At 48.3% G+C, this 14,455-nt stretch overlaps 1 protein-coding gene across 1 annotated transcript in view; it reads left to right on the forward strand.

Annotated features, from left to right (window-relative positions):
• Window positions 1-14,455, forward strand: part of LOC143296284 (kalirin-like) — a 450,295-nt gene that overhangs the window by 383,451 nt on the left and 52,389 nt on the right. Inside the window, exon 25 of the mRNA XM_076608165.1 lies at window positions 13,557-13,766. Coding sequence (XP_076464280.1) covers window positions 13,557-13,766 — 210 coding nt within the window. The remainder of the gene's footprint in view (window positions 1-13,556; window positions 13,767-14,455) is intronic.

The following is a 14,455-nucleotide window of genomic DNA, read 5'->3' on the forward strand; positions in this document are numbered from 1 at the left end:
TGTGATTTCAGACGAAAATTCGCCACTTCCCCGCCCTTCACGTATGCTTCATGTCATTGATACTTGCCGTGTTCCTCTCTCCTCAGTTTTGCAAAGACAAAAGACAAAGGAAACGGTAAACGAAATGAAACAACGGGCCAGCTAGTAAAGCAGTATTATTACAACAGAGAGCCAGCTTCTCCCTAACTCTCTTTCTGCCCTACCCGCGTTCTCTCTCTTTCTCCCTCTCTTTCTCCCTCTCTCTCTCCATCCCTCCCTCTCTCTCTCCCTTTCTCCATCTCTTTCTCCCTTTCTCTCTCCCTCTCTCCCCTCTCTCCCTCTCTCCCTCTCTCTTTCCCCCTCTCTCTCTCCCTCCCTCTCTCTCTCTCTCCCTCTTCCTCTATCCCTCTCTCTTCCCCCCCCTTTCTCTTTCCCCCTCTCTCTCTTCCTCTCTCTCTCTCTCTCCCTCCCTCCCTCCCTCTCTCCGTCTATCCCTCTCTCTCCCTCTCTCTCTCTCCCTCTTTCTCTCTCCCTCTCTCTCTTTCTCCCTCTTTCTCCCCCTCTCTCTCTCCCTCTCTCCCTCTCTCTCTCCCTCTGTGTGTGTGTATGTGTGTGTGTGTGTGTGTGTGTGTGTGGTATTTCTTTCTTTTCCTGACAGAACCTGTGGCCTCAGCCTTTCTTCCCCCTGTTGCTTTCTTTCGATTTATTTGGGGCGCAGCGGGGATGGATCATCATAGGATTGACATTGCCAGGAGGGTGGGGCGACAACATGGTGGATACATTTCCGGAAGAGAGAGAGAGGGGGGTGGAGAGAGAGAGGGAGAGAGAGAGAGTGTGGGGGAGAGGTAGGGAGAGAGAGAGATGAAGGGAGAGAGAGGGGGAGAGGGAGAAAGAGGGAGAGCGGGGAGAGAGAGAGGGAGTTGGAGGGAGAGAGAGGAGAGAGACGGGGAGAGAGAGAGGGAGGATGGGTGAGAGAGGTGGGGTGCTGAAGAGCAGGTGAATGTTCTCTTGTGAAAGAGTGATTGTGGGGGGCTGGGGCGGGGCGGGGGTGGGGGTATCGGTACGTGTGGATGAGGGGAAGGGGGGTGTTCCGTGTGATTGTGGATGACGGTTGGATCTGTGTATGTAAATTAGGGGTTCTATTTTATTGTGAAAAAGGGGGTAGGGGGGTATGTGTAGATGTATGTGGATGTGGGGTGTTCTGTGTAAATGCTGATTTGGGGTTCTGTGTAGATACTGATGAGGGGGGTGTATGTAAATATGGATGCGGGTACTGTGTAAATTTGGATGAGATGTTATAGGTTAATGTGGATGACGGTTGGTTCTGTGTAAAATATTTAATGTGAATCAGGGTTCTGTTTGATTATGGATGGTTGGTTCTGTGTAAATGTGGTGAGTGGTTCTGTGTAATGTTGAAGAGACCTTCTTTGTTAAGGCAAATTATGGGCTCATTGTAAATGTGAAAGAGGGATCTGTGTAAATTATTGTATATGTGAAAGGGGAATCTGTGTGAATGGGAGATCTGTGTAAATTATTGTGAACGTGAATGGGGGATTTGTGTAAATGATTGTAAGTGTGAAAGGGCAGTGTGTGTAGATTATGTTTGTGAGAAAGGGGGAGAGGAGAGAGGGGGAGAGTACAACTACAAGATACCAACGTGCTGTCTTCCTTTTTTGGTTTTCTATATTTCAGTGTTGATGACGATGATGTTGACGATGAATGGTGATGGGGTGAAGATGCTGACATGGGGGTGCTGTTAGGTTTGGGACTGCTTGACAACGTTTGTACTATTATGATCATTATATCCCGGCTGCTAGGAGAGAAATATAATAATAATTATTATTATTATACTGTACATTTATATAGTGCCCTTTCTCACTAAGAGCTCAGGGCGCTTTACATGAAAGAGAAATATTTCAAGTAACATAAAACATTCATGGCCACTCTTTCTCAACCCCCCCCCCCAACCCCCACTCACTCTCTCTCCCACTCTACATGCATCCAAAGTGAGCTGACATGGGTAGTGTTGGAGAAAAGGAAGCTGAGAGTACTTATAGATAGGTTTTTAAAAAATGAGTCTTTAGCGATGAGCGAAAAGCAGAAATAGAACCAGATGCAGGGATATGATGAGGAAGGTTGTTTCAGATGTGAGGAGCAGCAAAGAAGAAAGAACGTTCACTATAGGTTCTTGTATTGTCGCGAGGAAGCTTCATAAGGAAACCGTCAGAGGAGGAGCGGGGATTTCTTACTGATAAGGTCAGAAAGATAAGTAGGTCCTGCGGAGTGGAAAGCAAAATAGCAGAGACACGCAACTTTGTATTTAATTCTCGCTTCAATGGGGAGCCAATGTATATCTGTTGCTGTCTGTACAAGCACACAGGTGACCGACTTACTGACTGCATACTACTAAACAGATCATCTGAGTTGTCCTTTTTTCTGTGTATATATGACCTTGCTACTGCTGTGTATGATTATGTATGCTACATGTGCGCGCACGTGTGGTCGCTTGCACTCTGGGCCAGCTTAATTTGGCGGACATGCGTTCATATTTTCAGCTTGACCAGTGTCCGAATGGATTAGTAGAACATGAATGGGATGCGCTCGTTCGAGCACAGCTGTTCGCCAGCATTAAAGCGTGCTTGTGTTCCCAACGCAGATGTGTGTGTGTGTGTGTGTGTGCGTGCGTGCGTGCGTGCGTGGCCTGTGTTATGAGTCTCATGTGTGTGTGTGTCTTGATTGTCTCTCTTGTTTGTCCCTCCCTCTCTCTCTTTCTCTCTCTCTCTCTCTCTCTCTCTCTCTCTCTCTCTCTCTCTGCGTTTATCTGTCTGCCTGTGTCTGTGGAGATCAGATTGTTTGCCTCTATCTCTGTTTCTCTCTGTCTCTCCCTCTCTCTCTCCCTCTCCCTCTCTCCCTCTCTCTCTCGCACTCTCTTTCCCTCCCCCTCTCTCTCTTTCTCTCTCCCTCCCCCCCCTCTCTCTCTCTCCCACCCTCCCTCTCTCTCTTTCCCTCTCTCTCTCCCTCTCTCTCTTCTCTCTCTCCCTCCCCCCTCTCTCTCCCTCCCCCTCTCTCTCTCCCTCCCCCTCTCTCTCGCACTCTCTCTCTCTCTGCCTCTTAATGTCTTTCAGTCTCATTGTCGACTGACAAGCGGGTGAGGGGAGCGGGGGGATTTTACTGTCCCATGTCATGTGTAGGTGCAGACTTGTTGTGCCTAGATATCCCCTTGTCTCCCTCTGTGCGTGTGTGTGTGTGTGTGTGTGTGTGTGTGTGTGTGTGTGTGTGTGTGTGTGTGTGTGTGCAGAAGATTTTTTTTTTAATCACTTCGTAAACACCCCTTAAATTCACGTCAGTAGGTTATGGAAACACGGTCGAATTCAGCGCGCATCCATCCATCCCACGAAAACGAAATGCGGCTGCCAATATAACTCGCGGGGTGTGGTGAAACTGTTAGATCTGTCGCTTCAGCAATTTATTGATAAAACAAATAATGAAAAAAGAGAAGCGGAAAATTTCACACACAGAGGCCTACTGTTTCTGAATGAAATGCTCTCTCTCTCTCTCTCTCTCTCTCTCTCTCTCTCTCTCTCTCTCTCTCTCTCTCTCTCTCTCTCTCCACACCTCTCTCCCTCTCTCTCTCTCTACCTCTACCTCTTTATTTAATGTGTGCGTTTGTTTGTTGGCTTGTGCGGGCGTGCGTGTCTGTGAATGTGCATGTGTGCGTGTCTAATTAATCAAGTGTGGTGCCCAAGGGAGGGCACCTAGCCGCCCAGTTGCTGCAGTGTTCCACAGCTGGTGTGTTTTGTCTGGGTGATGAAGGTGGACGATACACGTGCGTCCTGGGTTTCCTACAGACAGAGATGCAAAGAGGGACAAAGAGACAGACAGACAGACAGATAGACTGACTGACTGGCAGACAGAGTGAGAGTTTCCTACAGAACTCGGACAATTCATAACTTTTTTTTTCTATGATTAAGATTTCAGGCATGGGAGAGAGAGAGAGAGAGGCAGAGACAGACAGACAGACACAGACAGACAGTCAGAAAGAGAGAGATACATAGTTTCCTAGAAACAGGGTGAGACTGACTGACTGACTGACTGACAGACGGACAAACAGGCGGACGGACGAACGGACGGAGAGAGGGAGAAGAAGAGAGAGCGGGGGGAGGGGGAGAAAGAAAGGGAGAGAGATATTGTTTCCCAGAAAGAGAAATGGAGTGCGACAGACAGACAGATAGAGAAGTTGTTAATTATATCATTTTTAACGCCATTGCCTTGTAACAAGAATGGATGGGGGGGGGGGGGGAGAGTGGTGATCAGTTTCATCAACATCATCATCATGATTCTGATTGTGATCGAGGTCATTACTGCTGTAAATTAATGAGCGAGAGTGAAGATGATGCGTCATATGTTATGATCGAATTATACTCTCTTTCTCTGTCGAGAGAGAGAAAGAGAGAGAGAAAGAGAGAGAGAGAAAACTCAATAATGTTAGTGTATAGGCCATATGACCCGTTACAACTCATCATGCTGGCAATGTTATAGTGAACCGTTGTTATAGTATACTATAAACATAATCAACAACGTCAAATAAATCTTCGAAAGAAACAAAAATGACAAGAAAAGGAAAAAAGCATTAACGACGTCGGTTTGCATAATAGATGTATCTACCAAGGTCATGGAGAGAGAGAGAGGGGGGGGGGGAGAGAGAGAGAGAGAGACAGAGAGAACGAATTTGTTTTGTTGAACATTGACCAGGGGCCGCAATCCACTCACTGAGGTGTGGAGGGAGTGGGGTGGGCGAGGTGGGGAAAGGCGCTTTGAAGTGTATACAAGTAGGTTTAACAAAACATAGTCATTATCATCATTGTTCCCTGAAGCCCAGCCGACTGCTCTGGGCATTATTTTGGCGGGAAACTCTGGTCAGTATTTTGTCCAATAGAACCTGGGGGAAAACAAAAAACAAAAAAAAAGGGGGGGGGGAGGAAGCTGGAGAAGCAAACCCGACACAACAATAGTCCCCTTCATGAAAAAAAATTAGGATATGAATCTGATGATGATGATGATGATGATGATGATGATGATGATAAGAGACAGTCAGATACAGAGACACAGAGACAGAGGCACACAGACAGACATACAGATAAACAGACAATCATGCATCAGAAGTTACGCGTGGCGGACAAAATACACAGGCAGAGAAAGATGGAAAATTAATGTGATCACATAGATTCAAGTAGGTGGAACTTCTGACGACACACTGCCTTTTCATCTTTTCCCTACATGAACCATGACAGTCTGTCTGTCTGTCTCTCTGTCTGTCCGTCAGTCTGTCTCTGTGTGCTGTGTGTTTGTCTTTCTGTCTGTCTGTCTCTCTTTCTGCCTCCCTGTGTCTCTGCCTTTCTCTCTCTCTCTCTCTCTCTCTCTCTCTCTCTCTCTGTTTTTCTTGCTGTCTGAATGGACAGGGGTTTGTTTTTTTCTTTTTTAGGAGGGGGGGACGGCGGGGGGTGGAGGGGGTGGGGCGGGGTGGAGGGGGTGGGGCGGGGGGTGGAGGGGGAGGAGCGGGGGGGGGAGGGGGGCGGGGGGTGGAGGGGGTGGGGCGGGGGGCGGAGGGGGAGGGGCGGGGGGCTGTCTGTGTGTCGGTCCGCCCCAGTGCGTGCATGTTGTTGTTGTTGTTGTCCTCACACCTCCTTGCTAAGCTCATGATGCGGGCAACTTCCCGGCTTTTCGCACACGCACGCACAATGCACGCACGCACCCCCTAACTCCTCACACACACACACACACACACACACACACACACACACACACAACACACACACACACACACACACACACACAACACACACACACACACACACACACACACACACACACACTCCTCCCCCCCATGCTCCCCCCCCCCTTTTTTTAACGTCTACTATCACTGATAGTGAAAAGACGCCAAACTAAAGAACGAACACACAAACACACACACACAGACACACACGCGCGCGCGCTCGCGCGAACACAAGCATCCACACGTACACACACGAACGCACGCACCTACGATCTCTCTCCCTCTCTCTCTCTCTCTCTCTCTCTGCCTCCCTCTCTCTCTCTCTCTCTCTCTCTCTCTCTCTCTCTCTCTCTCTCTCTCTCCCTCTCTCTCTCCCTCCCTCTCTCTCTGTGCAAGTTAGGGTGTGGTTGTGTAAACCATGCAAGCTGACTGAGCTTTGAGCAAGGTGGGCAGGAACGATAATGATTCACACATGCAAGCACACAAACAATTGCCTACAGGTGCACAAGCACACATGCATGCATCCATGTTCGCGCGTGCACGTACTTACACACATACCCGTGCGCGCGAGTGCATGTGTGCGCGCATGCACATTAGCATACAGGGCATGCACATATGCATATATTCATGCAAACTGACGATACGCTCGCTCTCTCTCTCTCTCTCTCTCTCTCTCTCTCTCTCTCTCTCTCTCTCTCTCTGTCTCTCTCTCTCTCTCTCTCTCTCTCTCTCTCTCTCTCTCTCTCTCTCTCACACACACACACACACACACACACACACACACACACACACACACACACACACACACACTTCGCGCGCGCTTGTATGTGTGTGTCTATCTGTGTCTGTGCATCTGTGTATGTCTGTGGCAACAATAGATGGATGGTCCTTGTATATTGTGTGTGTGTGTGTGTTCCATTAGGGATATAAAAAAAAAAGGAGGGATGTATGGAGCAGTGTCATTCATCATTCATTAGAGACTGGCGTTTAGGGGAAGGGGAGGGTGGGAAGAAAGGTGGTGAGAGCGGGGCAGGGCGGATGTTGGCTGGTGGGTGTTCCATTCTGGATGAAGAGGAAGGATGTGGGAAAATTAATGTAATTCACCGCTAAGTGGAGATCAAGGGAGAGAGAGAGGGGCCCCTCTCTCACTGGGTGGAGTTGGGTAAAAGGAAGTGGGTTGAAACGGACATGTTACGAATGTTTCTGTGTGTGTGTGTGTGTGTGTGTGTGTGTGTGTGTGTGTGTGTGTGTGTGTGTGTGTTTCTCACCCCCACCCCCACCCCCGACCGCACCAGACCTTGTCCCCTGACGCACTCCCTTCCCATGTGTTTGTATAATGGCGTGAAGCCGATGTACATTAAACTATTTGTCTTGTCTTGTCTTCTCTCTCTCTCTCTCTCTCTCTCTCTCTCTCTCTCTCTCGCTCGCTCGCTCGCTCGCTCGCTCGCTCTCACCCTGGCTCTCAGTCTCTGTCCATCTCTCGTACAAACGCACATGCACGCGCATCCCCGCCTCTCCGCGCCCTCCCACGCATGCACTCTTACCTTGAACAGTTGAAGTTCTTTTATTAGACGAAGTTCTTTTATTCAGCCACACAAGCAATCACTCCTTCTGCCAGTACTACATACAATACGTACGTACAGAAAGTAAAATTGGAAACACACACACACACACACACACACACACACACACACACACACACACACACACACACACACATACATACATACATATATATATTCACACACACACACACACACACACACACACACACACACACACACACACACACATACATATATATATATATATATGAATGATGAATATATATATGTGTGTGTGTGTGTGTGTGTGTGTGTGTGTGTGTGTGTGTGTGTGTGTAACAGACAAGTGTGCAGGTGGTTTCCCACGGAAGCAATCCAGCCGGCAAGTCAGTCGATACCTTCCACAAATCAAACCACAAACCTTAGTCACCGTCTTCTCATTTCTGTTCGTTCAGTTCATGTGTGGTGTCTCCTCCATTACATGCATAGCCCGGTGTTACGCCCTCAGAATACATCCCCCCATCTGGATTTTACCCCCGGTTCCGTCAGTCTGGGCTAGACTCAAATTAATTACCCACTGGAGTCACAAGTGGCTGGTGGTCAGTTTTGACCCCCTCCCCCACCTCCCCCAACTCGCCCTTCCGGTATTCTCTGTCCACCGTCGTTAGAAATGCGGTATTCTCTGTCTTCACCGTCGTTAGAAATGCGGTATTCTCTGTCTTCACCGTCGTTAGAAATGCGGTATTCTTTGTCTTCACCGTCGTTAGAAATGCGGTATTCTCTGTCTTCACCGTCGTTAGAAATGCGGTATTCTCTGTCTTCACCGTCGTTAGAAATGCGGTATTCTTTGTCTTCATCCATCATTTCCGTCTTTGAACAACCGTCTGTTTCTAAAATTTCAAAACTGTCAGCAGCGGTAAAGCGCTGCTGTCGTCGCCAGTTTTGTCGTCTGCACGAAGGGAGGTAAATCAGCGTCTTGAAGGAGCTCAAGAGACACCAACCACACACACACACACACACACACACACACACACACACACACACACACACACACACACACACACACGCACTCACACAAGCCCCATGGCTCCAGACAGGAGTTTGAAGAGGACAGCGTCATTCATCAGACGTGCTTGGACTGACACTGTGGGAAGGCGCAAAACAAAAAACAGAAGATGATTAAATTATTGGAAAAGGGAAGGTGGATTGTTGGAGGGGGGTTAACCTTACTGACCCCTACCCCCTCCCCTCCCCTCAACCCTACCCTCACCTCACCCTACACTGCCTTCTCTTCAGTACAACTCGGCGCAAGCAGACGCGGAGGATATCTACTGTAATGTAGTCTGTACAGATTCTTACTGGGCCAGATTTACCACTCAAGGAGGGGGGCGGGGGGGGGGGGTCAGTTCAAGGTGGTCTACAATGAAACAGGGGGGGGGGGGGGTCAACTCTGACGTGGTGAAATTTACCCCCTGTGGGGCAATGTTACAGGCTCGTTTACATCTATCGACCTCGGGGTTAACTCACTCAGTACGGCCAGTCCTCTCTTCTCCTCTACACAGACCCCTCGGATGTCCAGTGGGTGTCTGAATGACCCAAGGGCTAGCCAGATTTTACTCCGGGGTAAAAACATATGTAAGTAAAAAGCCAGTGGGGGTACAAATAGGCTGCAACACCGGGAGTTGCTGCAGCTGCTGTAAGACGACCACAGGTGGAATTATCGGAGGATTTTTTTTAATAGGAAATACAAAATATATATATATTTTAAAAAAAAATAAGACCGTCATAATAATCACCTTTCGGGCGTCAGCCAACAGGTCGTTAATCTCCACCTTCGGGGCGCAGTAGCTGAGTGGTTTGAAGCGTTGGACATTCAGTCCTGAAGGTCCTGGGTTCGAATCTCATTCGCGTCGCATGGTTAAGGATGGATTTTTTTTTTCAATCTTCCAGGTCAGCTTTATCTTTCCCTCTCTGTCACCCTCACACCATGTCTTTGTCTGTCTGTCTGTCTGTCTGTCTGTCTGTCTGTCTGTCTCTCTCTCTCTCCTTTCTTTCTCCCTCCCTCTCTTTCTCTCTCCTTTCTTTCTCCCTCCCTCTCCATCTCTCTCTGTGCCCTCCCTCCCTCTCTTTCCACTCTCTCTGTCTCTCCCCTCCTCTTTCTCCACCCCCCGTCTGTGTGTGTGTGTGTGTGTGTGTCTGTCTGTCTGTCTGTCTTCCTTCCATCCTCAAGAACTATTTTACTTCTTTTTTTTGTCTCATCCCCACCACAACCCTTTTCACCCACCACCCTACCGCCGTTCTCTCATCTCTTCCCCCACCTCCCCGCCCCCCACATCCCCACCCCACTCCCCCTCCACACCCATTCAGCATACTCTCTCCGCCTTCACAAACTGATCAGTTGCATCCACATCAAAGACGATAGCAAAACATCATTTTCCTTGACGGTGTCATACCGCTTTCTACCCCTCACCCCTACCTTCCTACCTACACACGCACGCGCGCGCATCTGAGAGATCAAAAACAAGACTGTTGGAAGAGGATCGTAAGAAGCTTTTGAAGGTGATGCAGTCCTCCTTTGCAGTTGGTACCGCATGGTGTGGAGAAACAGACAGACAGACAGAAACAGACAGAGAAACAGAGATATAGACTGGGTATAAGAGTTAGACGCGAGGGAAAGGGGGGCAGTGGACATGTGTGAGTGCATACATGTGTGTGGTGTGTCTGTATTGTGATGTATGAGTGTGTGTGTGTGTCTGTGTCTGTGTCTGTGTCTATGTGTTCGACTGCACAACTCTCTATCTCTATCTCTCTCTCACCCACTCTCTCTCCCTCTCTCTCTCCCCCCCGCCCCCCTCGCTATCTCTCTCTCTCTCCTGTCTCTTCCTGTTATCCTCTCATCTTCCTGAACTCCTCCCCTCCCCTCCCCTCCCCCCTCCTCCTGTCCAACCCTCACATCCACCACCTTACGGTACTCCCCCTTAACCCCCTCCCCCACACACACACACACACCACCCCACCCCCAAAACCTTTCGGTCTCTCTTTAACTGCATTCCCCCCCCCCCCCTTCTCTTTTCTCCCAGCGTTGTGGGGCCATTGAAAACTGACTCACCTTCTCCCCCAACGTCCCTCCCTCCCTCCCTCCCTTCCCCAAGTGCACACCGCTATGATGCCCCGCTGTACACTCTTCCCCTCCCCCCCCAAACCCCCACCCCCCTAAAGAGAAGGTAGGGTAGGTGAGGTGTGAAGGTGTGGGGAAAAGGTTGGGAGGAAGGTTATGGGGGCGGGGGGGGGGTTGAGGATGGAGTGTGGGGGAATGGATGGTAGGTGAGGTGTGAAGGTGTGGGGAAAAGGTTGGGAGGAAGGTTATGGGGGCGGTGGGGGGGGTTGAGGATGGAGTGTGGGGGAAGGGATGGTAGGTGAGGTGTGAAGGTGTGGGGAAAAGGTTGGGAGGAAGGTTATGGGGGCGGGGGGGGGGGTTGAGGATGGAGTGTGGGGGAAGGGATGGTAGGTGTGGGAGGTGTATCAATGACTGACATCATAAATTGAAAGCAGGTGAACCCGCTTGAAAATAGCTGTGCTACAAAACTCTGTGTGTGTGTGTGTGTGTGTGTGTGTGTGTGTGTGTGTGTGTATTGTATTTCTTTTTACAACAGATTTCTCTGTATATATATATATATATATATATTCTTCCACACGTGCGCGCGCACACACACACGCGCGCGCGCGCGCGCGTATGCACATACGTACGAATGCACGCACGCACACAATTACACACACACATACAGGCACACACACACACACACACACACCATCCATTCAGATCAGTTTAAAACAAAACAAAACAAAAAATCTTGGAAGGAAAGAAGAAACAGGAGGAGAAACAGACGAGTGTGTGAGAGTGAAGAAGCTTGGGCAAGGCAAGAGCCAGTGTTGAGAGAGTGTGTGTTCTGGCAGTGTATATATGCAGGAATCAGTTGAGTCTTTCTTCTTCTTCTTCTTCTTCTTTCTTCTTTCTTTCTTTCTTTCTTTCTTTCTTTTCTTTTCTTTTTTCTTTTCTTTCTTCCAAGACAGACAGGGTGGATGTGTGCATGTATCAGAGCTTTGTAATACAGGATAGAGACTCCATCCAAAGGTGTCTTGTCTTTAAAAATAAAAAAAGAAGTTCACATTCTGTCTTCTCCTGAAAGAAGTTCACATTCTGTCTTGTCTTGGAAGAAAAGCTCGCATTGTCTTCCCTTGAAAGAAGTTCTTTTTTGTCTTCTCTTGGAAGAAGTTCTTATTCTGTCTTCTCTTGAAAGAAAGTTCACATTCTGTCTTGTCTTGAAAGAAGTTCTCTTTGTGTGTGTGTGTGTGTGTGTGTGTGTGTGTGTGTGTGTGTGTGTGTGTGTGATTTTTGTGATGTCTCCCGCTCTATCTATCGGTAAGGCGTTTCTTTCTTCGCTTGAAGGAGTGATAGTGATTTTGTTCACACCTTCTGTATCCTGTGATGTGACCTGTGTGTGTTCTGTTCTCAGAACCGTATTTGTTTCTCGGGTCATTATCTTCATACTGTTTTGTGTGTGTGTGTGAATGAACTGGGGAAAAAAAGATCATTTCACGTGTTCATTTTGTGATTTTGTTATTCATCTTTTTACCTAAAAACCAAACAAACAAACAACAATTCATCATGTAGATTTGATGAAAGCTATCATTTCGCATGCCGAGTATCATTTTAGCTGCTTTAAGCAAACAAACAAAAACAAATAGAAGCATTCTACTCAACCATGCGAACGAGATGACTGTCATCATTTGTTTGTTTGAAAAATCCTTTGTGTTGAATGTTTTGTGACAATGGTGATTATTTCTGCAGTGCATTGGCCCGGCCTGTCCAAATGTTCACGTCGTGTCAGTACAGTATTACTGTTGTTTGTTGTTGTTTTTATTGATACTTATATAGCGCCTGTCAGCGGTCAGAGACCAGAAACTCTAAGCGCTCTACAAACACAAACACTGTGTCCTTTCGCACAACAGACAACACTGCCTGGGTAGAGCTGACTGGGAACCTGGCCGCTTTAGGCACTCATCAGTCGTCATTCGTTTCCTGTGTCGTTCATTCTTCTTCTTCTTCGTCTTCTTCTTCTTCTTCTGCGTTCACTCGTATGCACACGAGTGGGCTTTTACGTGTATGACCGTTTTTACCCCGCCATGTAGGCAGCCATACTCCGTTTTCGGGGGTGTGCATGCTGGGTATGTTCTTGTTTCCATAACCCACCGAACGCTGACATGGATTACAGGATCTTTAACGCGCGTATGTGATCTTCTGCTTGCATATACACACGAAGGGGGTTCAGGCACTAGCAGGTCTGCACATATGTTGACCTGGGAGATCGTAAAAATCTCCACCCTTTACCCACCAGGCGCCGTCACCGTGATTCGAACCCGGGACCCTCAGGTTGACAGTCCAACGCTTTAACCACTCGGCTGTTGCGCCCGTCTGTCGTTCATTCAAGATTCATTCACGCGCAAGCACGACATATGTCTATCTATCTATCTATCTATCTATCTGTCTATATATATATAGATATATACCACATTTGCCAGGCAAATGCAGCATAATCCAACGCGCTAAGTCAGGCCTTGAGTGCATGCTCAATTATAGGGCTATATTTGTGTACCTATCAAAGTGGATTTTGGCTACAGATTTTTTTTGCCAGAGGACAACATTGTCGTTGCTGTGCGTTCATTTTCAGTGCGCCAAGCGCGTGCTGCACACGGGACCTCGGGTTTATCGTCTCATCCGAATGACTAGACGCTCAGTTTGATTTTTGATTTTCCACTCAAACTTGGGGGAGAAAGGGCGAGAGCGGGATTCGAACCCACACCCTAAAGGACTCTCTGTATTGGAAAGCTGAGTGTCTTAACCATTCTGCCACCTTACTCCAGTGTATATTATTAGTGAACACTGTCACAACTGATCATTTCTGCAGTGTCAGGACAGGGTCCCGAAATCTCTGCATGCCAGACACCTCCCTCCAATAAAAAAATAAATAAATAAATAAAATAAAATAAAAATAAAAAATTTAAAAAAATAAATAAATATATATATATATATATATATATATATATATATATATATAGTGTGTGTGTGTGTGTGTGTGTGTGTGTGTGTGTGTGTGTGTTTATTGAACACTGTAACAACTGAAAAGTCTGCAGTGTCAGGGCAGGTTCCCAAAAAATCTCTTCATGCCTGACACCGATTCGCCGTGGTGTGTGTGTTCCAGGAGCCGGCAGAGACCAATGCAGCAGCGGAGTCTGTGACGGCCGCCGCCGCCTCTGGGGGCAAAGTGGGTCTTGAGGTGACCAACGAGGAGCCCGAGCCGGCCCAGGACATCGAGATGCCGCCGCCCATGGCCATCCAGGGCCACTCCTTCAAGGCCAGCCCCGAGGCGCCGGCCGCCGTGCCTGTGTCAGATGACACAGTCACCAAACTGGTGGGTCCTCTATCTGTCTGTTTGGTCCTCGCTGTTACATTGTGTAGACTGTTGTCTGTCTGTCTGTCTGTCTGGTGTGTCCTCGCTGTTACACTGTGTAGACTGTTGTCTGTCTGTCTGTCTGTCTGGTGGGTCCTCGCTGTTACATTGTGTAGACTGTTGTCTGTCTGTCTGTCTGTCTGGTGTGTCCTCGCTGTTACACTGTGTAGACTGTTGTCTGTCTGTCTGTCTGTCTGTCTGTCTGTCTGGTGGGTCCTCGCTGTTACATTGTGTAGACTGTTGTCTGTCTGTCTGTCTGGTGGGTCCTCGCTGTTACATTGTGTAGACTGTTGTCTGTCTGTCTGTCTGGTGTGTCCTCGCTGTTACATTGTGTGGACTGTTGTCTGTCTGTCTGTCTGTCTGGTGGGTCCTCGCTGTTACATTGTGTAGACTGTTGTCTGTCTGTCTGTCTGTCTGGTGGGTCCTCGCTGTTACACTGTGTAGACTGTTGTCTGTCTGTCTGTCTGTCTGTCTGGTGGGTCCTCGCTGTTACACTGTGTAGACTGTTGTCTGTCTGTCTGTCTGTCTGGTGTGTCCTCGCTGTTACACTGTGTAGACTGTTGTCTGTCTGTCTGTCTGTCTGGTGTGTCCTCGCTGTTACATTGTGTAGACTGTTGTCTGTCTGTCTGTCTGTCTGGTGGGTCCTCGCT

The sequence above is a fragment of the Babylonia areolata genome, chromosome 1 (assembly GCF_041734735.1).
Source record: "Babylonia areolata isolate BAREFJ2019XMU chromosome 1, ASM4173473v1, whole genome shotgun sequence".
Taxonomy (NCBI): Eukaryota; Metazoa; Mollusca; class Gastropoda; order Neogastropoda; family Buccinidae; genus Babylonia; species Babylonia areolata.